Source organism: Salvelinus alpinus, chromosome 4, assembly GCF_045679555.1.
Source record: "Salvelinus alpinus chromosome 4, SLU_Salpinus.1, whole genome shotgun sequence".
Taxonomy (NCBI): Eukaryota; Metazoa; Chordata; class Actinopteri; order Salmoniformes; family Salmonidae; genus Salvelinus; species Salvelinus alpinus.
The window spans coordinates 67,456,994-67,482,311 of NC_092089.1; the positions used below are offsets into that span (position 1 = coordinate 67,456,994).

Below are 25,318 nucleotides of genomic sequence, written 5' to 3' on the forward strand. Positions count from 1 at the left end.
TCATAATCAATCATCTTATGCTTCTGGCACCAAATGTCAGGACTAGACATTGGTAGTGGATGACATGAGTGCCGCCAGACAATGTGCCTTGAGTGCCTTGAGACCTAGTTAAAAGTGCTATGTAAATGTAACCATTGTTATTATGATTTACAATGCCCTTCCCAAGTCATAAACACAATACACACACACAGACTACAAAGTGCACCTGTTAAAGCCGTGGCCCATAAAAGACCCGGCTTTTTCATGTCCTCAAAGCGTCCACATAATCACAATACAAACGGAACACTGCTGGGGGTTTATCGTCCAATATCACCAATACAATCAACACCCAAACATGTCAGAGAGTAAGCATGGAGAACCAACCCCCAGAAGAAAACGAGACTCCTCGATGCCCATAGACATTTTATGCTTTTCACCACCGGCAATGGTAAGTGCAGAAACTGACTTGCTAAAGTCGATAAATTATAAACTGGGCATACATGAACTAATCAGTAAAGATACAGTGCCTTCTGAAAGTATTCAGACCCCTTGACTTTTTCCACATTTTGTAACGTTACAGCCTTATTCTAAAATGGATAAAACAAAAATAAAGCCTTATTTACATAAGTATTCAGACCCTTTGCTGTGAGACACGAAATTGAGATCAGGTGCATCCTGTTTCCATTGATCATCCTTGAAATGTTTCTACAACTTCATCTGTGGTAAATTCAATTGATTGGACATGATTTGGAAAGACATACACCTGTCGAAATAAGGTCCCACAGTTGGAAGTGCATGTCAGAGCAAAAACCAAGCCATGAGGTCGAAGGAATTGTTTATACATTTATACATAACATTTTGGAGAACCTCTTGTAATCTCAATGGGTTAAAGTTAGGTAATAGTAACCCTATGTCTAAAATAGTAAATAATGGCTACTTCTTAGATAGTAGAAAACTGTCAAGAGGAGTAAAACAAGGTTGTCCATTATCAGCACATCTATGTTTTATTGCCATTGAAATGTTAGCTGTTAAAAATCAGATCCAACAGTAATATCAAGGGGCTAGAAACCCAGGGCTTAAAAACAAAGTGTCATTGTACGCTGATGATTCATGTCTTCTTTTAAATCCACAATTTGGATCCCAGCACAGCCTCGTCGAAGATCTAGATACTTGTTCTAACTTCTCTGAATTACAACCAAATTCTGAAAAGTGTACTATATTAAGTAGTATGTAAACAAAGCCAAAATTAGATAGAATATTGCCTTTTCCCATCCACTTAATTTGACATCAGAGGCAACCTTCATAGGTATGATTCATCTGAATGATTATCTTTTTGTATTTTCTGCATGTCCCTGACCTTTTGGCCAACACACACATGCGCGCACACACACACACACGTTCATTTGCTTTCCGTTTGTCCTTGGTGAATAATACGTTAATAATGCTAGATTAATAACATATGCACACACAGCCCTTGGATGTCTGAAACCTTGACCCAGTTTGGTATTATTTCTGTATTTCCCATTTTATGATGAGGTATATCCTGTGTGTTCCTCATCTAGCACTAGGAGTTGTCCTCCTTTATTCTAATTGGCCTATAGGACCCCAGGTCATATGTTGTGAACTGGGCTTGACCCCCAAAAATCAGACAAGAACATGTTTGCTCACCGTGAGTGTGGAGGTCGTGGCTGTCTACTTTGTAAGAATGCTCCTGTGGTGGAATTAGTACCGTCATCCCATGCCTCAACTTTCTTTGCTCTGGGAAAATTGGTAAGGACATAGAATACCACACAATACCGCTGCTCCGAAAATTGATTTTTTATTGTCTGTGTGAATTTTATAGAGACAGGCAGTCTCAGAAATAGATTATGAGCTGTGAAAGTTAAACCACAGGGTTCGTCTTTTTGTCAAAATGTAGTTAACTTCGACCAACAGTTCAATGAAATCGCAACCCAATTAAATATCTGTTTGGATACAGTGTATATTATGTTTAGTGATTGTTAACACAAATTCGTACCATGTCTGGTGATAATTATCTGCTCATTATTTGAGTTGACAATGAACATATGCAAAATGAGCAGACAGTGAACATAAGGACTATGAGCAGACAGTGAACATATGCACAATTAGCAGACAGTGAACATATGGACTATGAGCAGACAGTGAACATATGCACAATAAGAAGACAGTGAACATATGCACAACAAGCAGACAGTGAACATATGCACAATAAGCAGACAGTGAACATATGCACAATGAGCAGACTGTGAACATATGGACTATGAGCAGACAGTGAACATATGCACAATTAGCAGACAGTGAACATATGCACAATGAGCAGACAGTGAACATATGCACAATAAGCAGACAGTGAACATAAGGACTATGAGCAGACAGTGAACATATGCACAATAAGCAGACAGTGAACATATGCACAATGAGCAGACAGTGAACATATGCACAATGAGCAGACTGTGAACATATGGACTATGAGCAGACAGTGAGCATATGCACAATGAGCAGACAGTGAACATATGCACAATGAGCAGACAGTGAACATATGCACAATGAGCAGACTGTGAACATATGGACTATGGGCAGACAGTGAGCATATGCACAATGAGCAGACAGTGAACACGTGGACTATGAGCAGACAGTGAACATATGGACGATGAGCAGACAGTGAACATATGGACTATGAGCAGACAGTGAACATATGGACTATGAGCATATTGACTATGAGCATATGAACTATGAACAGACAGTGAACATATGGACTATGAGCAGACAGTGAACATATGGACTATGAGCAGACAGTGAACATATGGACTATGAGCAGACAGTGAACATATGGACTATGAGCAGACAGTGAACATATGGACTATGAGCAGACAGTGAACATATGGACTATGAGCATATGGACTATGAGCAGACAGTGAACATATGGACTATGAGCAGACAGTGAACATATGGACTATGAGCATATGGACTATGAGCAGACAGTGAACATATGGACTATGAGCAGACAGTGAACATATGGACTATGAGCAGACAGTGAACATATGGACTATGAGCATATGGACTATGAGCAGACAGTGAACATATGGACTATGAGCAGACAGTGAACATATGGACTATGAGCATATGGACTATGAGCAGACAGTGAACATATGGACTATGAGCAGACAGTGAACATATGCACAATGAGCAGACAGTGAACATATGCACAATAAGCAGACAGTGAACATAAGGACTATGAGCAGACAGTAAACATATGCACAATAAGCAGACAGTGAACATATGCACAATGAGCAGACAGTGAACATATGCACAATGAGCAGACTGTGAACATATGGACTATGAGCAGACAGTGAGCATATGCACAATGAGCAGACAGTGAACATATGCACAATGAGCAGACAGTGAACATATGCACAATGAGCAGACTGTGAACATATGGACTATGGGCAGACAGTGAGCATATGCACAATGAGCAGACAGTGAACACGTGGACTATGAGCAGACAGTGAACATATGGACTATGAGCAGACAGTGAACATATGGACTATGAGCAGACAGTGAACATATGGACTATGAGCATATTGACTATGAGCATATGAACTATGAACAGACAGTGAACATATGGACTATGAGCAGACAGTGAACATATGGACTATGAGCAGACAGTGAACATATGGACTATGAGCAGACAGTGAACATATGGACTATGAGCAGACAGTGAACATATGGACTATGAGCAGACAGTGAACATATGGACTATGAGCATATGGACTATGAGCAGACAGTGAACATATGGACTATGAGCAGACAGTGAACATATGGACTATGAGCATATGGACTATGAGCAGACAGTGAACATATGGACTATGAGCAGACAGTGAACATATGGACTATGGGCAGACAGTGAACATATAGATTATGAGCAGACAGTGAACATATGGACTATGAGCAGACAGTGAACATATGGACTATGAGCAGACAGTGAACATATGGACTATGAGTATATGGACTATGAGCATATGGACTTTGAGCAGACAGTGAACATATGGACTATGAGCAGACAGTGAACATATGGACTATGAGCATATGGACTATGAGCAGACAGTGAACATATGGACTATGAGCATATGGACTATGAGCAGACAGTGAACATATGGACTATGAGCAGACAGTGAACATATGGACTATGAGCATATGGACTATGAGCAGACAGTGAACATATGGACTATGAGCAGACAGTGAACATATGGACTATGAGCATATGGACTATGAGCAGACAGTGAACATATGGACTATGAGCATATGGACTATGAGCAGACAGTGAACATATGGACTATGAGCATATGGACTATGAGCAGACAGTGAACATATGGACTATGAGCAGACAGTGAACATATGGACTATGAGCATATGGACTATGAGCAGACAGTGAACATATGGACTATGAGCATATGGACTATGAGCAGACAGTGAACATCTCACAGCATTTACTATCATAGCTTATTGTGGCCAGTGTGTGTCTCAGTGAAACTCCCAGCTCTTTAAAATGTTGTTTGCTGATGTCCTCTCTGTCCTCCCTCCTATTCCCAGGGTGCTGCAGGGGGAGTGGCGGCGACTGAAGTGGAGGCATGAGGAGGCGGCGGCGGCCCCCCAGCTGACGGAGGGGGGCGAGGGGTGTCCGGGATCGCCCACTGGGGGCCAGCAGGACGAGGAGCTCCTGGCCGAGGCAAGGGTCCTTCGGCAGCACAAGACTCGCCTAGAGACACGAATGCAGATCCTGGAGGACCACAACAAACAGTTGGAGTCCCAGCTGCAGAGGCTACGAGAGTTACTGCTGCAGGTAGGGAGGGAGGAAGTAGAAACAATTGGAAAGTGGTAAGAAAGATGAGGGAAAGAAAGAAAAGATGGGTTGGAAAAGAGGGGAGGGAGGGGTGGGGTAGAGAACATCTCTAGTAAATAGAAAAAGACTAATGACTTAAACTGCAGGTACAGAGACAGGAAGGTAGGGGGATAGATACCACGAGAGAGAGGGAAATACCTACGGTAAGGAGAGAAAGAGAGAGGGGGATAGACTCAAGAGGGATTAGAAGCAGAATGATATGGGACTGACACTAAACGGAAGAGAGAAAGGGGAATAGCAAAGATAGTGGCTGGATTGAGAGAAAATATGACACTGCTGTAGAAGAATATGAATGTGCAAATGGGGAATAGAGAGAAGGAGAGGAAGGAATGAAAGCTAATTTGTACTGCTGCACTAGGGGAGAGAGAGAAAGAGAGAGTGACAGAAAGACATTTCCTCATGTGAAAAGACTTTGGAAATTGGGAATAGAGAGAGGAGATTGAAAGAGAGACTGATTTAGTGGAAAGAGGGGAATGGGAAGAGAGGGACAGAATACCAAACATTCTAAAATGATAGATTTTAACTTCCTGTACACTTCTATGAACCTCCCAACCATATAATGCATTTCAATCTCTTCCTCAGAAATAATCATGCACATACGCTCTTTATATGAGTCTGTTTATCGTTCCAATATGAAGCGATGGAACAGGGAAAGTGGTGGAGTGGGGGTGGGTAGTCGACTCGGTGTCAACCGTCAACCTCTGTTTTCATCTCTGTAGAGAGTAGATCTTCGTTTGTTCATCATGGAACTAGGTCTGAATCCCCAGCCAACGCAGCCTTCGGTTTCACTGGAACACTTTGACTTATTTAGTGCATCTACAGTACATGTTTACTGTATCCTTCAACCCCAACACGTTCCAAGAAACGTTTGTGCTTTTCTGAAGTAGCTGTCAAAATGAGAACTCTGTTGGGATTGATGACACTATTTCTTTTCCAACAGCCCAAAGATGACTCAGAGGCCAACGGATCGGAACCTTCATCCCTGTCATCTCCGGTGTCAGGGGGAGGCCGTCAGGGGGACGGACCCAGTAGAGAGACCACAGACACAGAGGCAGCGGGTGAGCTACTAAGGCAAACATTCCCAAATAGTAGGTCAAGTCTCACTGGTGGGGTGCAAGTTCCAAGATATTCCTACTGGATTAATGACTGAACAAACATTGTTTTGTTCCTTCTGTGGGCCACAACAACATTAGTTCAGACAGAATGGAATGATTGAGTGTTCCGTTGTCGCTCTTCTCTCCCTCTGTGTGGTGCTGTATGTGCCAGGAGATGGAGATGAGGATCATGAACAGGACACAGTGCAGCAGCTGCAGGAGGTCATAGAGCAGCTGAGAAACGTCTTCCCGTCAGAACCTGGTGAGCCTCTGACCATACAGACCTTAGACAGATACAACAGAGACAGAACCATTAACCTGATGAAGACACACATAGATTTTTGCCGGGGGGGGTCTCAGGGTTATATAGTCATTCTGAATGATGTACTGTATACATGACCCAGTTGGTAGAGCATGGTGCTTGCAACGTCAGGGTTGTGGGTTCGATTCCCATTGGGGACCAGTATGAAAAAAAGCATGAAAATGTATGAACTCACTACTGTAAGTTGATCTGGATAAGAGCATCTGCCAAATGGCTCAAATGTTGTTGTTTTTTAAAGTAAAATGAGACTGATACAACTTTGAAATGAACTATGAAGACAGTGATACAAAATGACCCTGAACAGAGGTGGAAACAAGATAAGGAATGTCTGAGGAGTGTCTAGAAAGATAAGCTACACCAGTTCTTATCTCAGTGGGGAACTACAATATAGGTGCCTGGTTCATTGCCTTTAATCCCTACTGGGCCTCAAGGCTACCAGCGTAAAGGTCAATCCAATGTTTCTACAGCCAAACCCCCATCTGTTAGTACAGATTTGGCTATTCTGCATGTATTCTAAAACACATCATTTTCACTCTTAATGGACACTTTTTTTTCCCTCTCTCCTCTTCCAGGAGCAACGTCACTCATCTAACCCAGGGCGGGGCCTGGAGCGCAGAGTGATGCCTGATGGGATGCCTGATGGCCCGTGCCCCATATAGCTGCCGTCAGAGAGCTGACCCCTCTCCCTCACCCCTGTGGGAGCCAAAGGCTAACGGCTAATGCCAACGTCCAGGCCCAGCCACGCACTATGCTAACAAGCTAAGGCTAATGGATAATGTTAGCGGTGCAGCCAGACACTGTGTTAACCAGCTAAGGAAGCTAACGGCTAATGTTAGCAGCCCAGCCAGGCAGAAACTGTGTTAGCTATGGCTAACGCTAGCAGCCCAGCCAAGACACTGTGCTAACCAGCGTCTGTGTAGTTGCCCGAAGGTGTGAAGCCTTATATCTGTACAGCACAAGGACATTCCACGAAAATGACTTTGACACGATGCAAAAACGGTTGGGGATTTTCCCCATGTTTTGTTCTGTCCGAGTGCCAGTAACTGTGTGCGTATCTCGGTATGTATGTGTGTTTTCCTTTTCCCCCCCAATGCGTTTCAAACTTCTCTTTTTTTATGGGGCGTTCATGCGCATCACTGTTGATTTGGGCCAGGCTGGCTGCATTTCATGCGGCTGTGATTGGGTGGCTGCGGCAGCCGTACCCAGAGCAGAACAGAGCAGATTGCCGGGTAGCCAGCGGGACCCACAACAAGCTTATTGACACTGTGGGACTGACACATCATCAGTAAAACCCAATGATTTATTTAAGACAGCCAAAGTGCCCGCCAGGCCAGGCAGCGCTGCTTCTGTGCACTGTGAGTTTCACTGCTTCCATCACACGCGGCACACATACACACGTACACATTGTTTCAGATGAACGCTCATTCTGTACTAACACACATTCATATCAACATTCATATCACACAGGAATACAAAAAACAGATACACACACATCCACACACACGCTTACACCCACATCCACAAGCAGTGGAGCGAGATAGGCTGTGAATATGCCTCGTAGTGTTCAGAAAAAGGGTCTCGAGTCGACGCCAATTTGTATCATGGCTAAGTGTATTTATCTGAGAAAGCGTCTAGCGTTAAATGCCGGGCCCTCCACTGTGGACTCTGGCTCCTCGCTCCCACTGTGCACAGAGGGGGAGGCAGGGTGCCCCAGCCCCCCCTATCATCTCCAAGGACACTAGGAAGGATTGACCACATTAACCCAGCGGCCCAATTCCAAATAAACTCTTAGCCTTTTACACATGGCACGTCATCTGAAATGATCAGATAAGCAATATGCTAATAACTTCACTTTTCCCTCTGCTGTGTGGAAGGTTCACCATATTTCTTATATAAACATTTCAGGCGTACACAAATGCCTGGGATAGTAGGAGCTAGAGTCTGATATGGGGTTGGGCTACCATCACACCAGGATCATGTGACAATCCAGGCAGAGGACAGTCTATTTGCCTTAAACCCAAACAGAGCCCGTCACGGACTAATAAGTGTGTTTTCATGCTGCTACCTGAAACATTATTGAACGGAGTTGGCCCTGGCCCTGGCTCCCGCTTTCCCTCTCTTCTTTTCTCTTTTTATGCTTGTGGCCAGATGTTAAAGTACTGGCTCAGTGTGTTCACTCAGCGTTTTCACAATCAGAGGACGAGATTGGATCAGTGGGGTGTTGTGGGTGGATGTGGATTTCATACAAGGTGAGATTCGGTTTAGGGGTCTGGGTTCTGTGGCATTTTGAATTGTATTTGTGGATTTAGAGAGGCTTTATGAGTATGGAAAGGGAAGACGGTGGTAATTCACAGCGCTAGAGCGACCTAGCACCTGAGAGACTAGTTAGAAAAGGCTGGGGTCAAATAGAGTTTTGGAGGCGTGGAGGGAGGATGGATGGAAGGTGGAAGGGAGACTCAGAGGGGGTGGAGATCTGAGAGACAAGAGGAAAGAGGAAGAAATGGTTCATTTAGCAGTCCTGGGCTGAGCTGAAAGGAGCGATCCACTATGATGTGCTTGCCACAGCAAATCTCCAGAAAGAGACAGACAGGAGGTGAGTCATTTCCTGGAAAAGAGGAAAGATGCTCTGGGTTTATTATGTAGCATACCACTCCCATAACCATAAAGTTATTACACCCACATTCGCAGGGAGCCATGATGCGAATGGTTTCGAATAATTCAGAGAACGTTCTGACCTTATTGCCAAGAACAAGATTTGTTTGAATCCCATCTCGGTATTCGTTAGACTTTATCCCCTCCAGGCGCCAACGTTCACATTTGACATCGTTGAGCGCCGCTGTGCCTGTCTTGTTTGTTTTGATGCCGTTGCTAGGGAACTGTCCCCAAGGACACGGCGCTGCAGGATGTGAGTCGGCAAGGTGGGGCGCCGTCCATAATGGAAATGCTAATAACCATATGGGGAAGAGAGAGTGCCTCGTTTCCATACCTCCCCCTGTCCTCCCCCACCTTAATGAGGCCTGCCACTGTTTAGTGTTTAGCTGGCATACAGTAGATAGTCATTATCATCTGTTCTACCTTTGCCAAGCGCTGACATGCACCGGCATCCTTTCTTAACATGTCAGGATCCAGGAACAAAGAAATGTTCGAGTGAAAAAAAAACATCCAACACGAAGAATGTTAACTCTTTGGAAACTCTTTAATGTTATACATCTCATTACACATTGATGAGCCACCCTGAACATAGAGTACTTGAGGCTATGAATATACGCAGCAGCATCGCATCTCTCTCTGTGTGTGAAACAATGCATCTATTGAACTATAGCTGGGGGAAGAAGTTAGGCCTGGAAACCAAAAGGTACTACCCATAGGTCCTGTAGACCTATAGAAATGTTTTGTGTGTTTTGGACAATATTGAGGTAGGTAGAGGCTAGGTGGAATTAATGATTACACCACTATAGCATGCAGTTTGTCAGACAGAACTACAGTTGAAGTTGGAAGTTTACATACACTTAGGTTGGAGTCGTTAGAACTCGTTTTTCAACCACTCCTCAAATTTCTTGTTGACAAACTATAGTTTTGGAAAGTCGGTTAGGACATCTACTTTGTGCATGACAAGTCATTTTTCAAACAGTTGTTTACAGACAGATTATTTCACTGTATCACAATTCCAGTGGGTCAGAAGGTTACATACACTAAGTTGACTGTGCCTTTAAACAGCTTGGAGAATTCCAGAAAATGATGTCATGGCCTTAGAAGCTTCTGATAGGCTAATTGACATCATTTGAGTCAATTGGAGGTGTACCTGTGGATGTATTTCAAGGCCTACCTTCAAACTCAGTGTCTCTTGGCTTGACATCATGGGAAAATCAAAAGAAATCAGTCAAGACCTCAGAAAAAAATTTGTAGACCTCCACAAGTCTGGTTCATCCTTGGGAGCAATTTCCAAACGCCTGAAGGTACCACGTTCATCTGTACAAACAATAGTACGCAAGTATAAACACGCAGCCATCATACCGCTCAGGAAGGAGACGTGTTGTCTCCTAGAGATGAACATACTTTGGTGCAAAAAGTGCAACTCAATCCCAAAACAACAGCAAAGTACCTTGTGAAGATGCTAGAGGACACAGGTACAAAAGTATCTTTATCCACAGTCAAACGAGTCCTATATCGACATAACCTGAAAGGCCACTCAGCAAGGAAGAAGCCACTGCTCCAAAAAATCCAGACTACGGTTTGCAATTGCACATGGGGACAAAGATCGTACTTTTTGGAGAAATGTCCTCTGGTCTGATGAAACAAAAATAAAACTGTTTGGCCATAATGACCATCGTTATGTTTGGAGGAAAAAGGGGGATGCTTGCAACCCGAAGAACACCATCTCAACTGTGAAGCACGGGGGTGGCAGCATCATGTTGTGGGGGTGCTTTGCTGCAGGAGGGAACTGAAAAAGCGTGTGCGAGCAAGGAGGCCTACAAACCTGACTCAGTTACACCAGCTCTGTCAGGAAGAATGGGCCAAAATTCACCCAACTTATTGTGGGAAGCTTGTGGAAGGCTACCCGAAACGTTTGACCCAAGTTAAACAATTTAAAGGCAATGATACCAAATACTAATTGAGTGTATGTAAACTTCTGACCTACTGGGAATGTGATGAAAGAAATAAAAGCTGAAATAAATCATTCACTCTACTATTATTATTTCACAATCCTAAAATAAAGTGGTGATCCAAACTGACCTAAGACAGGGAATTCTTACTTGGATTAAATGTCAGGAATTGTGAAAAACTGAGTTTAAATGTATTTGACTAAGGTGTATTTAAACTTCCGACTTCAACTGTATATGCAGTGGCAAGACAAAGTATGTGAATCCTTTGGAATTACCTGGATTTTCGCATAAATTGGTCATCAAATTTGATCTGATCTGAGCCGCAACAATAGACAAGCTGCGAGACCTTCCATGTTTGAGTTCCGTGCACTCTGGCATCGTTTACGAGACACAGCGAGGGTTGTTTGGCGCTCTGTAACACGGCAGGGCCACCAATCACCTGAACTCTTACGGGAATCAGAGCTATGACAACATACACTAGCCTATGCTAAGACACAGCCAAATACCAAAACAAAAAAAAACACACTCATCGTCTCTATTTTAATGTCGATCTGAAGTCAATTTTTTTTAAATTAACATTACCACGCCTCATTACGTGATGATTTGTTTGACTAATGTGTCAATGCCATTTATTTCATTGGTTATGTACTGTACTAACATTCCTCCCTATTGCTGTCCTCCCGTTCGGTTTTTAATCTGTATAAAACGTTTGTGAAAGAAATGCCTTTTTAATAACGAGTGGGTTACTGGCTGCTTTCTACTCTTTGTGTACAAAAGGATAAATAAAATGTGTATTTGTTACACAGAACGTCTGCTTGTGTTGTGTGTATGCCTCAAGCGATGATCCTGAATTGAATTATGAGAATCATCACATGATACTTAATGATCATATCAATGCCAGAGTATCCTTTATTTCTTTTTCTTGTGTTTACGCTTGGACTTGAAAGACGGATTTCCAGTCGAGACCCCAGATTTGGTGTGGCTCGCCCCCTCCGATGGACACGGCTGTTCGTCAGAACTCTTTCCCTCTGATTTACTCCCTTCATTAATTTTGCTTTCCCCTGCCTCTCCTTTGTGAGGTCTGTTGATCTGTGTGTCTAACCTCACTCTCTCCTCAGCTACCTCTGAAAGTACCTCTGTGGCCGGTGGGTTAGGGAGGTCAGCGGTGGCTAATGGACTCCTATTGGTCGATTCGGATTGAATGGCTCTGCTTCTTGTACTCTCATTGGTGTCTTTGTTCCCTGTGCTTCCCTTGGTTGCTTCCTGGGCGGCAGTTAAGTGACATTTGCCCTTTTTCACAGCCTTATCCTTCCCTGATCTCTCTGTGGCTACATTATCTCTGCCTTCATCGGTCTGTGCCATATCGGTCTCTTTATCTCCTGCTCTGTTAACTACCCCCGCCTGTCCATCTCTCTCTACCTCTACACTCTCTCTTCTTTTCCCACTATCCTTCTCCACTCCCCCACTACCTCCCTCTTTCTCAGCAATGGCTGCTTTCTCCGCACTCTTCGCACTCCCCTCCTCTCCTTTTCCCTCTGGCTTCTCCTCTCTCACTCCATCACTACCTCCCTCTTTTACAGTCTTCCCTGCTTCCCCTTCTTTCTGAACGCTCCCCTCTACTTTTTTCTCCTCTTGAAACTTCACTGTCTTCTTTACTTTCCTGGCTTTGGCCTTGGCCTTGGTGCCCTCAAGGCCCCACTTTTCCTCTGTAGCTTCCCAGTAGTTCTTCTTGTCGATGATGTGCTTGTTCCGGAGGTTCTCGCCCAGCCTCTTCATCTCCTGATTGACGATGGGCTTGAACCTGGGCTCCAGACGCTCCACCTTCTGGAAGTCATTCCTGGCCTCCTCCTCGTTGCACAGAGCCGAGTGGGCTCTGGCCCGCTGGTACACTGCCTTGAAGTTATCTACAGAGAGATAAAGGGAGGGAGGGAGGTAGAGGAGGGAGAGAAACAGGGTACGGTAGATTAATGTATTTGTAGAGGGAAAGAGATGGAAGAGAGACATAGAAAGAAGTAAGGAGGGACATTGAGAGAGGAGAGGAAGCAGGGAGAACAAAAGAGAGAAATGAATTAGAGAGAGGGAGATTAGAAGAGACAGGGAGAGGGAGACAGAGACAGTAAAAGATGTGCAGTTAGACAGTTAGTGAGAGGAGATCGACCAAAAACATGGGTAAGAGAAATGGAGAGAACATGAAAAATACAAAGGGAGTGAGAGAAAAGAGAGTTAAGGAGAAGGCTATGATCAGTAGCATATCACATCTACTCTGCGATTAAATAATTCAGGTAAAAAGAAAACAACGAATTTCACTCCTGACTGTTGTGTTAAGAGCACAGTACCAACGAAGAACCACAATAATGGAGAATGATGCAAGTGGGTTTTGAAACTTCTAGAAAAAAGGGAGGGCGAAAGATTGAAAAATCAGGTCGGGGAGCAACACAAGGGCGAGGTCCGCATAAGGACAAGCATTTGTACTACAGATGTCGAGCATTCAACTCCAAAACAGAGCCCAGCTAGCACATAACGTTCTGAGAACCATATGTTTCTTAGAGCTCTCCAACTGAGAGCGTGGTTGTCCTATGGTTACTTTGCATACAACCTTCCCACAACTTTCTGGGAATGGTGCAGGATAGTTATTTTCTTGGTATTTCATTACTTTAACAGAATATTTCCTAAAAGTTCAAACATGGTTACATTTCATTTCAATAATGTTCTAGAAACGTTCTCCAACTGGTTTGACATTGGGAATGTTCGCAAATAGTTCCAAGATCATTAAGAAACAACATTCTTCTGTGGGAATTTCAGTACTTCAGCATAATGATTCCTCATGGTTCTATTTAAAGTCATGTTCTCAAATTGTTCCAGAATGTTAAGAAACAACATTTGTCTGTGGGAATTTCAGCACAACGTTTCTTATAGGTTTCCTCATGCTTCTATTTAAAGTCATGTTTTCATTGTTCCGAGAACGTTAAAACGTTCCATAAAAACCAAAAGAAAATAGTTGTTACGTTCAGAGAACGTTATAAGAATGTTATTTAAAAACATACACATTCCGTTTTCAGCTTCAACAAACTCTCCATCCTCTATCTTGTTAAGTATGTTCAGGTGTGCCCACTAGTTGGCCACTTCTGATCTTAATGAGTGCTTGATTCCTTTGAAATGGGGTCTATTTGAATAGACGAAAATGAACAGCTTTGTATGCATAAAAAAACATGGCATTTTAGCTCCATTCTGGTGGCGCAGTGGACTAATTTCATGGATAGAGAGCAGAAGATTATAGGTTTGAATCTCACTGATGCTGTGTTACAATAAAAAATGTGTTTTCCCATGAATAATGCCTATCTGTGCTTGGAGATCAAAAAAGTTAACCCAAAATAAGATAGCAGTGTTATTAAAAGTCTTATTGAAACATTCAGTGAAAATTTTAAGGAAGTTATTAAAAAACCTCCAAATAACCAATAATTTCTGTTCTCAGAGCATTAATAAAACCTCCCTGGGAAACTTTCAAGGAACCAGAGAAAACATTATCAGAATCTCCCTGCAACCTAAAAATAAACATTCCCAGAACAGGTGAAATATTCACTTCTGATCTCAGAACGTTTAAAAAACGTTCCGTTTTACAGGTCAGGAAACGTATGGCTTCGTTCCCACAACCAATGTGAAACCAAAAACATATGTTCCCACAACTTCCAAGGAATCAAATGTGCTAGCTGGGGTAAGTATCTTTTTTATTTGAAACATTCTTTCTCACTGATATGAAAGATAAGTTCCATACGTTTCGAAAACCGTTTTGCATGCAATGATTATTGACGTTTCTAAACTTTAAAACAGAGTGGCTTGATTGTAGTTTACATGGTCCCACCTGTAAGCGGTGCTCTGAGAACCCTTGGGATAAGGCAGAAGGCCTTGGGTTCTCGAGAGCAATGGCAGCTGCTTAACCATGAGAATAAGAGATGTAGGGAAGAGAGATACAGAGTGGGATAAAAATGTATAAAGGGGGTGAGGGGGAAGTGAATGAGAGGGAAAAAAGACATCGAGGAGACAGGTCCTGGGAGAAGAGAGAGGAAGACCGAGAGAGAGGGAAGAGGTAAGGAGGTAAGAAACAAAGAGACAGAGACAAAGGAAGAGAAAGGCAGACAGAGAAAAAGAAAGGTAGTGTGTGTGAGAACGAACCTCTGTGTTTCTTGAGCAGCTTGGTATTGAGCGCCACCACTTCCTGGTAGTCCCTGAGCTCCAGCAGACACTGGCTGAGGTTGAGAGTGATCGGCACACGCACCTTCTCCAGAGAGTCCCAGTCCTCCCTCCTGTCTTTATAGCACACCTCCTGCACAGGGAGATGGAGGGAGAAAGAGAGGAGAGGGATAGCCAGAGGGAGTGGAGAAAGGGACAGGAAGGGAGAGATCGGGGAAGGGAGAAAGAGAGGAAGGGGGAAAGAGAGCGGTAGATGGAGGGGAGAGAGAGGAATAGGAAGAGAAGAAGAGAGATATATGGAGGAAAGTGGGATAGAGGGGAATGACAAAGTAAGAGTTAGAGAAAGAGATGCTTGGGTGAGCGCTGTCACTCTAAGATCTCCGAGGGTCTCGCTCTGTTATTTTTAGCTCCCCTCTTCATGTTCCTGTTCTATTCTGCCAGTGTACCTTCAATCCTATAGCCTTGCTCTTCTCTCTTCAGTGGAGTGGCAACAATGCAAAATGAATAGAGCCTGTGAGAGGCCAAGAACCAATGGCTCTTATGTAACAGGTATCATAGAGGAGTCTTCTTGAGGCGCTTGCCCACCGCTCGAACAATGACCAACAAACTCCAACATTCCAAAGTTGGCAGTTGTATGTTCAAAAGATTATCCAAAACACAAACATTACCCAACATATGTCATATTGCCTTCATGTATTGTCATTCTTAGCTATTTCATAACAACGTTTTATTTTTAGCCTGTCATTCCAATAAATAATTATTTTATCTCTGTATTATCTGTATCTCTGACGTTCAACAGCTGTGACCGCTAGATTAATTGGTTGTTTCACACTGAATGAAGACCTAACACCGAATGAACACACCCATGAATGAATGAACATTCCACTATTGGAATGAACACACTATTGAAAGAAAACACCATTGAATGAACTGACAACTGAACAAAATAACACACCATTGAATGAAGCTGCCAATTAATGGACACTAACCTTGTTTTGAATGAAGTCCACGTACTCCAAAGCCTCCTTGAACTTTGTTGTGGCCTCGCTGTATTTCTGTTCTGTAAGCAGGAAGTTACCCTCCTTTTCCAGGAACATGATGTGTCGTAACTTCTGCTGCCAGTCCATCCCCTCTATCACAGACAGAGCACTCTGATTGGTCTCTGGCTGGGTTTCCGGGGTGCTCTCTGTCCTCTTATTGGCTGTTTCATCCTTCATTGTAGCCTGATTGGCAGTTCTATCCTTCACTTTAGCCTTATCCTTCACTGTAACAGTAATGGTTGTTCCATCCTTCTCTATAGCCTTTTTCCACCCTGTCTCATTCTGCTTGTCATCCTTGACATCTTTCACTTCCTCTTTGGAAGAGGCTGAGTTATCTTTGCTTTTCTCCTTATCTTTCACCTTGGTCACTGTGCTCTCACCATCCTTCTCTTTCTTGCCCTCTTCATCTTCCTTCTCCTCATCTTCCTCTTTCTTCCCCTCTATCTCCTCTTGCTCCAGGCAGTTCCAGAATTTCTCCTTCTCCTCCCAGTATTTCTCCTTCAGTCTATCAGCGAGGAACCTCAGCTCTTTGTGCACCAGAGGGGCCAGAGTGATGTCCAGGTTGGCCACCATGTTGAAGTCTCTCTTGGCCTCCTTCTCGTTCCACACTGCAGCATGGGCTTTGGCCCTCTTGTAGTACGCCTTGACACAGTCTGTAGGAGAGAGGGAGGGAGGTGGAAAGGGTGGAGAAACAGAGACACAGAGAGAGCGATATTCATCAATATTCACTACCATCTCTGACACTAACCGATACACAGTAGCTAAGATTCACAGTTTTACTCATCTAGGGCTGTGCATGCTTGAAAATGACACATCTCCAATCACTGTATTTTCTTATCAGCGGAGAACACGGCATAGAGAGAAAAGATACCCGCTTAGGGTGTGTGAGTGAGTGAGTGAGTGTGTGAGTGAGTGAGTGAGTGTGTGAGACAGTGAATGAGTGAGTGAGTGAGTGAGTGAGTGAGTGAGTGAGTGAGTGAGTGAGTGAGTGAGTGAGTGAGTGAGTGAGTGAGTGAGTGAGTGAGAGAGTGTAAGAGAAAGAATAACATTTCAATAAAAAACGAGAGGCCCCCTGTCTCAGAACACACACACCACCTAATCCTGTTTCTCTGAGGAGCGGAGATGAGTGGGCTGCAGTGACTGCTTTCGATCCCCATTGATGGCTTTCCTCTCCTCCTCTCATTTCCTCTCCATTTCATCCCCACTCCCCTCAAAATCTTTCATTCTGCCAACATTTAAATTGATTTCTTCATAGCCTCTGGGAATAACCGAGCCGGTGCGCCACGGAGAACCTTCACCGACTCAGAGTCCCTCTCAGAAAGAAGATGTCTCCCAGGTGGAAGGAAGGAGGGACGGAGGAGATGCTAATGAAAGGTTGAATGCAAGGTTGGAAGTGATAGAGACGACAAGATAACAATGACAAGAGTAAAGAGGCTCGGGAGAGAGTGAGAAGGGGAAAAGGAGGGGAGAAGAGAGTGTAGAATAGGAGAGGGTGACGAGGGGTGGCGTGGTCTAAGGCACTGCATCTCAGTGCAAGAGGTGTCACTGCAGTCCCTGGTTCAAATCAAGGCTAAATCACATCCGGACGTAATTGGGAGTCCCTTAGGGCAGCGCACAATTGGCCCAGCATCATCCGGGTTTGGCCGGGGTAGGCCGTCATTGTAAATAACAATGTGTTCTTAACTGACTTGCCTAGTTAAATAAAGGTTAAATATAATAAATAAAAATAAAGCGAAGAGAAGGACCGACAGGAGAGCAGAGGAAAGGACAGTGAGGAGATGAGATGCTCTCATCGAATGAGATGAGAGGAAGTCAGTCTCTCTCTCACTCATATAAGGCAGCCATCGCTATAAGTTAAGGCAGAGGAAAAGAACAGCGAGTGAAGACCAAAAACAGCCTATGGACAGTGTCTCAGGGTTCAGTCATAGGGCACTGAGCTACGTACATGTCAGAATGGGGACTCCTTGAGGATTGGGGAGACACACATAGAAGGCAGCACAGCGCTAATCCCTGCATCAAGCAGAAACGTATGTCAACTGCAGTGCACACCAAATCAGACTACAGGACAGGAAGTGACGGTGTCAGTAATGTTGCTGAAGAAACAGCTGGCTTGTACACGCAAAAAGGGCTATACAAATAATATAGGCAGTAAACGTAAAAAGACAGACAAGTATTATTCTACATTTTTTGGAACAATCATCACTGTTGTCTATCATGCTCCAACTCCAACTAATGACTCCCATTAAAAAAAAGATTTGCTCAATACGTCATTTTTGGATACAAAACCCGGGATTGCATGATTGTTTGTTTGTATTTGTGCCTGCATGTGTGTGTGTGTTACCTTTGTGTTTGTGTATCAGGTCACTGGTATGCTCCAGAACCTCATAGTACTCCTCCAGCTCCAACATGCACTGGCAGTAGTTCAACACTAGGGGAGTGATGAGCCTGTCCACAGCTATGTAGTCCTCATCACCTGGCATCTCCTACAGGTGGGAAATGAGTGTCTGTGACCCGTTTCTTTATCATGTTGACAATATCCCTCCCTCCCTCCTCATGTTGTATGTCATGGATGCTCTCCCTCCTCCTCTCTTCATTTCCTTCCCATCACATCCCCCTTCGCTCCCTACACTTATCTTTTCCAATCCCTCCCTCCATGCCCCTTTCTTTCACTAGTCATAACCTTCTCTCCTGTTATTTTCTCTCCCTCCATCCCGACCGTATCCTTACTCGTCTCCTTATTCCCTTCCCTCCCTCCTCTCACCTTGGACAGTACAATCCGGAGTAGCACCACAGCTTCCTGGTACTTCTTGGCAGCCTCTCTGAAGTGCCCCTGTCTGACTAGCGCATTGCCCTGCAGGTGGAGCGAGGGCACTTCCTTCATCTTCTCATCCTTGTCCATTATCCACGACTCCCGCTTGTACGAGAAGGGGTCTCCCACCTGGGGAGATCAGGGGCGACAGGCAGAACAAATGTAAAAAAGTAATCCAGGGTCTGGTTCATTCAGACACACGGTAACAAAATCTTCTGCAACGGAAATTGGACAAGACCTGTTAGTCCCTCCCTGTTTTCTTCTGTTTGGTGCCAACTGAACACAACCCACCTCCACTTGGCTGAGGATTGAATGTGTTGCCTTTAACTCCGCTAGTCCCCCTGGTGATTAGCGGCTGGTTACATAAACCGTTTTGTTTGTGAATTGAGTGGTTGAGGTAGGATGAGCTGTTGTTTGTTGGAGACAGAGAGAGAGAAGGCTGTGTTTGGAGTCGGCTTGTAATGTAACGGGTGGAAATGATTGTCTGGAGGTTTGTTTGTGGGCGCCGAGATGTGTTTGTTTGGACAGATGTGTGTGAGTGACAGAGGTGTGTTGCTGTTCACATTGGGAGATGTTTTCATAAACTAAGGGGTGTGTACTTCTAATGGTGTAGGTGTATAACCACTGGTGCATGTGTATTCCCTCTGTGCCAACTTAACATGTGTGTTGTGTGTAACACATTTAACCCCTCTCCTCTTCCTGCAACTCCTCCCCAGGTCCTTAATGTAAATGTCACTGTCAACTTACCAGGTCAATGAAGGGTTAATAACTAAAATGATGACGATAGTGTAACAGCTTGTTACCTGAATTAGCTCCATGATGAAGATCAGTGCCTGAGGTGTCCTCATCAGTTCATCCAGCTCAGGCCAGCCAGTAGTGTTGTAGTGGAACATGTTCCCCATGCCACACGTGTGCCTCTGGCCCTCTAGGGGGTCCTTGCCCTGGGCAATCAGCCTCATCCCCTTGGACACGATAGGGTACAAGCCTGTGTGCTGAGATGGGAAAAGACACCGCTATTACTCAAATAGAGTCAGAGAGACAAACCAACGTGGCCTCAGAGCATTTCATATTATTCTGTATGTAAATCCGAGACACTCTAGTATGATATGTTATACTGTATTCATACTGTATGGTATGTGTTAATTTGTGGATGTCCATCATCCATCTTGTATGATATGTTAGGAATTGCAATTAGTACAATATGTTATGAATTGCAATTAGTACAATATGTTACGAATTTGCAAAACGGATGATATGTCACGAATTCCAATTTGCTCTAATTATTAGAATCGGGTGTGCTAGATTAGGGTTGGAGCAAAACCTACAGGACGGCAGCTCTATAGGAACAGGGTTGAGGAGCCCTGCTCTAAGGGTTAGGTTAGGGGAAGGCTTAGTTAAAAGGGTTAAGGTTAGAGGAAGGGTTCGTTAAAAGGGTTTAAGGTTAGGGGAAGAGTTAGCTAACATGCTAGGTAGTTTCAACGTTGCTAAAACGCTGAAGTTGTCTGTGATGATTCAAACACACAACCTTCGGGTTGCTAAATGTTCGCGTTATACGCCCACCCCTCCAACCACCCTTCTTTCGTTTTTGCTTTAGGTAACCTTCTATCATACGTAACCATACCAAACGTAACATACAGTATCGTACTAATTTGAGTGTCCCGGATTTACGTTTATTATGTTATGTCTAGTCTATGAGACTAGGCGGCACAAACACACACACACATAAACAACAACTCCGTTGTGACACAAATGGAGTCCATTTGAGAAACAAACACACACAATATTGATCTGACTAAAATAGACTCCGAGGTACTTTTTCACCTCACCCCTGCTGGTTGCTGAACTAGCGGCCCTAAACTAACGAATCACAAGCACCATTTGACTTGCAAATCTTTGCTACTCTTTGCTTTTCCCAGAAGGAGAAATAGAGAAATTGTTGCAGACAAAAAGATTTCTCTGTTTTAGTTTTTAATTGTGTACGTAGGCCAACAGAGGTAGGTTAATCTGCAGAAGTATGAGGAGAGCAAAGCTTCCTCCGCCACCCCAGTGAACACTAATTACCAGACAATTTGGGGTCCCTAGATCTCCTGACTCTCGCCTCTGTTTCGCATCGGGAGGTGAAGATGTCTGTGTGTGTCTATTCGTGTGTGTGTGTGTTTAATTGGTCCCTGGACTCACAACGGCATCGCACCAGAACTCGGCCACCTCTCCGATCCTCATGGAGGTCAGCAGTGTCTCCCACACCTCCATCTTGAACATCTTCCCCACAAAGATCTCCATTGGCACTTTGGCTTTGGCTTTACGACTGTCGTCAATCACCGTGCGCTCAAAGTTGTCCAACAGCGTCTGGAAGTGGAACACCAGCTTGGATGGAGAGGAGGGAAGGGATATAGAAAGAGTGGGGATTAACTGTGGTCATATGTTCCAGAGCTTTCCATTGTCAACACACACACACACGTACGCACTTGGACCTACACATACATAGTGCCATTTGGAGTGTGTGTGTGTTGGGGGGTGTCTGGACTCTGGCTGACCCTCTGCTCCACTCTGTGTGTGTTTGGTATGCTATGGCCCTAACCTTCTTTTGCTCTCGTTAACTGGAGTCTTTTGTTTGAGGCTTGCGACAGAATGGGAGCAACACAGAACACAGCTGTTGAATGGGCCAGATATTCATGTCATTGCTCAGGAAAATGTTAGTCATCGTTGGACTCCAAGCCTGGGGACTTATGGCTGGACATGATCAGGTGATGTGTGTGTGTGTGTGTGTGTGTGTGTGTGTGTGTGTGTGTGTGTGTGTGTGTGTGTGTGTGTGGTTAGGAGACGTCATCAGCACCACAAAGCCTATGCATGAACACACTGATCCGTGACTGTTCAATCCCCACAGATGGCAATACGCCGTGTAGCAATTGTGTTGACCCAATGTTCGCGGTGTGTTACACCCAGATACAGAATATTTTACTCCCTCGCATGAATTATTCTAATCGAGGTGGGCAGAGATAATCTAAAAATGTACATCGCCCTGTAAAGTATTAATTGCTACACAACGCTAATTATACATTGCATAATTTCCTCCACACATTAAACCCTAGGCATATCTAGAGTTCAGCGGTTTCTGAAATGGCAACCTGTTCTTTATATAGGAGACTACTTTTGAACCACAACCCTGGTCAAAAGTATTGCCCTATATAAGAAATAGGATGCAATCACAGACACACACGGTCATGTCTGAGGGTGTTATGTCTTACCTTGGTCCCCGGTGGAAAGTGGGGCATTGGGCCATTCCCTCCGGCCAGAATCTTCTTCTTGACCCCTGGGTAGTTCAGCAGGTACGTCTCCTCCATTTTAGCTACCAAACTTCCTTTTCTCTAAACTTTGGGTAGGTAAAAAGGTGTGTTTTAAACCCTGGGGCTACACTGCAGGCTATGGGGAATAAGCAGCAGTGTGTGTCTTTAGACTCTCTCTCCTGCTCTCCCTAATTAGTCTAGTGAGGAGGGAGTGTGTTAGCGTCCTGAGGCAGCCCGGTGCAGTCCTCCTGCTCTCTGACAGATGGCTAGATTACCAGGGTTTGAAGATGGCCACTTTAATCTGGGCATGCTAATCCCTCCCCTGCCCCCCAAAATCCTCAGAATAATCCCCTGTAAGAAGTTGAAGAGGTGGGTGACCAGAGGAACATGTGAGGGCGAAGCAGAGAGAGATCACTGTGTTAGAAAATCTTTCTAGAAGGTAGGAAGGTAATCCTCGAGGACGTGGGAGACCATTGTCTACTCAACAGGGGTTGATGACTAACTGCTCTGCCTCTGTAATTGGTATGGTCAGACTCAGTGGTTTCCATTGCTAGGTCAAATGAGGTGAGACAGTGTTGATCTGTAACTGGGAAATGTCAAACACAAACGATTCAATGGCTTAACAAAGAGTTTATTTACAGAGATCTACCAACCTATTAAATAAAATAGGAAGAATACAAAAACAGGAAACACTGAATCCTCCAAAGAGTCCATGATGTCTGGAGGCAAAAGGGAAAATATATAATGGAATGAAACAGTATGTAAAGGAGGAGGGCTCTTTCAGTGGTGGCAGATGCTTCTTCTCTATTCCCCAGTCGGTCTCACAGCACCCATTTGACACTTGGCTGCCCCCTGGTGGTCACTTGGGTCACTTCTCGATCAGTGAGTCCAGCTGCTCCTGAAGCGAGGCCAGCTGTTGGAGCAGAGATTGGGAGGGTTGATTGATGCCTAATGCCCGGGTGTAATTAGTAGGCTAAGTGGATAATGATTAACACGTCTTCCAACATGATTCCTTTTCCATTCATTTGTCAATACAAACAGCAAAACAAGCTGATGTGAAGACAGAGACACAACTTGAATACAGATCCTTGGATTGGTGTTAAGAGTTTTTGACAATTCCAATTAAGATCGATTTAGATTGAGTCAAAGAATTGACTTAGAAATAAAGAAAACCCTCGCCATTGGATGTGTAAGGATGTTCAGTTGCTAGGTGAAGACAATGGCAGTTCAATAAAGTGCTTCTTATTAAAAAAAAACGTGTTTTGGTGTGCTTGTTTGTCTATTCAATTCAAGCATCTTAATTGCACTGTAATGTAGCGACAGTATACTTTCCCGTTTGCATTCCTTTATAGAAAATTCTGCTTAATACCAAATGAAATGATCAATCATAACCAACAACAGCATATGAACTGATGCGGTTTTAAATGCACCTTCCCGTCTTGCTCAGCCAACCTTACCTGCTCCATCTCTCCTGATGAATGATTTAATTGAGCAGAGCCTGATAGCGGTTCTGCTAAATAAGAGCAGAGTTTAGTCTGTCTCAGCATTAGACAGTTCCCTTAGCTTGTTTTGATGTTTGAAATTGGAGCCTGCCGTTGTGCCGTTGCTCGTAGTGAGCGTATCTTTCACCTGACAGAAAGGCCATTTGGAATGCCAGTCAGATGCCCGTGACCTTTTCCTGTGGCTGGGATAATAATGGTGAAAGATAGAGAACTCAGCCAGGCGAGGCCAGCCGAGCAGAGAGCTGAAAAGTATTGGTAAAACAAGCCGAGGCTGCCCGTGTCTCACACGTTTTAAATCTGCCCCGAAGAGCTGTTGGCGGAACTATGAATTTTTATGTTTTTTTCCCCCGTGAGGAACGCACAAAGGGCTGATGGCAGAAATGTAATATTTATGCCTTCTAAAAAAAAATTACATCTTCAAGTTGCCCTGCGGTCGGAGTTTGGGAAGTTTGACACGCAGTAGTTTAGAGTGGTTATATTCCACAAAAATACTTCTCCCTCCAAGGTTGCATCAGTGTGTGTATATATATATATATATATATATATATATGTATGTGTGTGCGCGCGTTTGAGTGAAAGAGTACAAGACTTATTTTTGAAGGCCTATATGAAATCAGTCTGTGGTCATCTCACTCTGCTATAAATGACTCAAATGTCATGTAAAAGTTGTGTCCATAGCTCACTTTCAGCACCTGGTTCTCCACCTTCATGATGAGGTCCTCCTGTTGTTTCTTGCGGGCGCCCGTCTCCTTCAGCTTGGCCTTCACACCGTCTACCTGCACCTGGTACTCCATCACTACAGGAGGAGGCACAGAAGAACCATTTACAGCGCCGGGTTTCCTCAAAACACACAGGTTTCTCAATAGCTTAATGGAACCGAGTGTATTTCTCATCTCCACTCCTAAAATCTACATTGAGTGAAAGCAATAAGCTGGACATGTGTCATTTTGATCCTCTTTAAGATGCATATGAAGCAGGGAAAGGAAACATTAAAAGGTGACAACTTGTATGGAGATTCAACCCACTGACTTTCACACACAGCAGCACCAAGACACGGCCATTTGCTACACACCAACTGAAATTGAATAAACCGACAAGGGCCTCTGATTTGCACAAATCAGAACACACAAAGGACATGCTTCCTTCTTCCATCAAAAACTGTGGCAATCAGGTAGTTTGCCTCCAGGAATCAGCAGTATGAACAATAACAAAGCATAGCCCCCGCCCCTGTTTCGGTGAAAAGCTGAGGGATAGGGCTGGAGCAATGTAGCCACGCTCTAACTCATGGAGCTATGGATGCAAGGACTGACCATCCACGTTATCAACATGAACATGTTTACATAGTGTTTGGTCACATTTACTTTGTTTACAAACATTGGAGTAAAACAAGCTTATATTTTGGGTTCCAGTGGGGTATGACAGTTGAACTAAGCTCGTTTATCAGTGATATTCTTCAAGAATACAGCGCCTTCAGAAAGTATTCAGACCTCTTACATTTTTAAACATTTTGTTATGTTACAGCCTTATACTAAAATTGATTAAATCGTCATTGTTGCCCCCCCCCCCCCTCAATCT

At 44.1% G+C, this 25,318-nt stretch overlaps 2 protein-coding genes and 1 long non-coding RNA gene across 3 annotated transcripts in view; 1 reads left to right on the forward strand and 2 right to left on the reverse strand.

Annotated features, from left to right (window-relative positions):
• LOC139574227 (dystrophin-related protein 2-like) overlaps positions 1-9,857 on the forward strand; it is a 189,233-nt gene extending 179,376 nt beyond the window's left edge. The window contains exons 22-25 of the mRNA XM_071398595.1: positions 4,591-4,840; positions 5,841-5,958; positions 6,167-6,256; positions 6,889-9,857. Of these exons, the coding sequence (XP_071254696.1) occupies positions 4,591-4,840; positions 5,841-5,958; positions 6,167-6,256; positions 6,889-6,908 (478 nt within the window). The 3' untranslated portion in view covers positions 6,909-9,857. The remainder of the gene's footprint in view (positions 1-4,590; positions 4,841-5,840; positions 5,959-6,166; positions 6,257-6,888) is intronic.
• LOC139574229 (cylicin-1) lies at positions 9,494-22,495 on the reverse strand. Its single transcript, XM_071398596.1, has 8 exons — positions 22,203-22,495; positions 21,136-21,321; positions 19,761-19,949; positions 18,910-19,086; positions 18,490-18,631; positions 16,098-16,801; positions 15,091-15,241; positions 9,494-12,824 (listed from the first exon to the last, which is right to left on the reverse strand). The coding sequence occupies exons 1-8, from the start codon at positions 22,296-22,298 to the stop codon at positions 11,830-11,832; spliced, it is 2,640 nt and encodes an 879-aa protein (XP_071254697.1). The 5' UTR covers positions 22,299-22,495; the 3' UTR covers positions 9,494-11,829.
• Positions 22,496-22,856: 361 nt separating this feature from the next.
• Positions 22,857-24,098, reverse strand: LOC139574232 (uncharacterized). The gene is made up of 2 exons (XR_011674739.1): positions 23,699-24,098; positions 22,857-23,154 (listed from the first exon to the last, which is right to left on the reverse strand). It is a non-coding gene; the product is annotated as an uncharacterized lncRNA (long non-coding RNA).
• Between the last annotated feature and the right edge of the window lie 1,220 nt (positions 24,099-25,318).

Coding starts and splice junctions, on each gene's coding strand:
- LOC139574229 (XM_071398596.1), bottom strand. CDS start 22,298: ATGGAGGAGACGTACCTGCTGAACTACCCAGGGGTCAAGAAGAAGATT. Junction 16,802..18,489: donor CCTGATACACAAACACAAAG/GTAACACACACA, acceptor TCTCTCCTACAG/ACTGTGTCAAGGCGTACTAC. Junction 15,242..16,097: donor TGGACTTCATTCAAAACAAG/GTTAGTGTCCAT, acceptor CTCCCTGTGCAG/GAGGTGTGCTATAAAGACAG.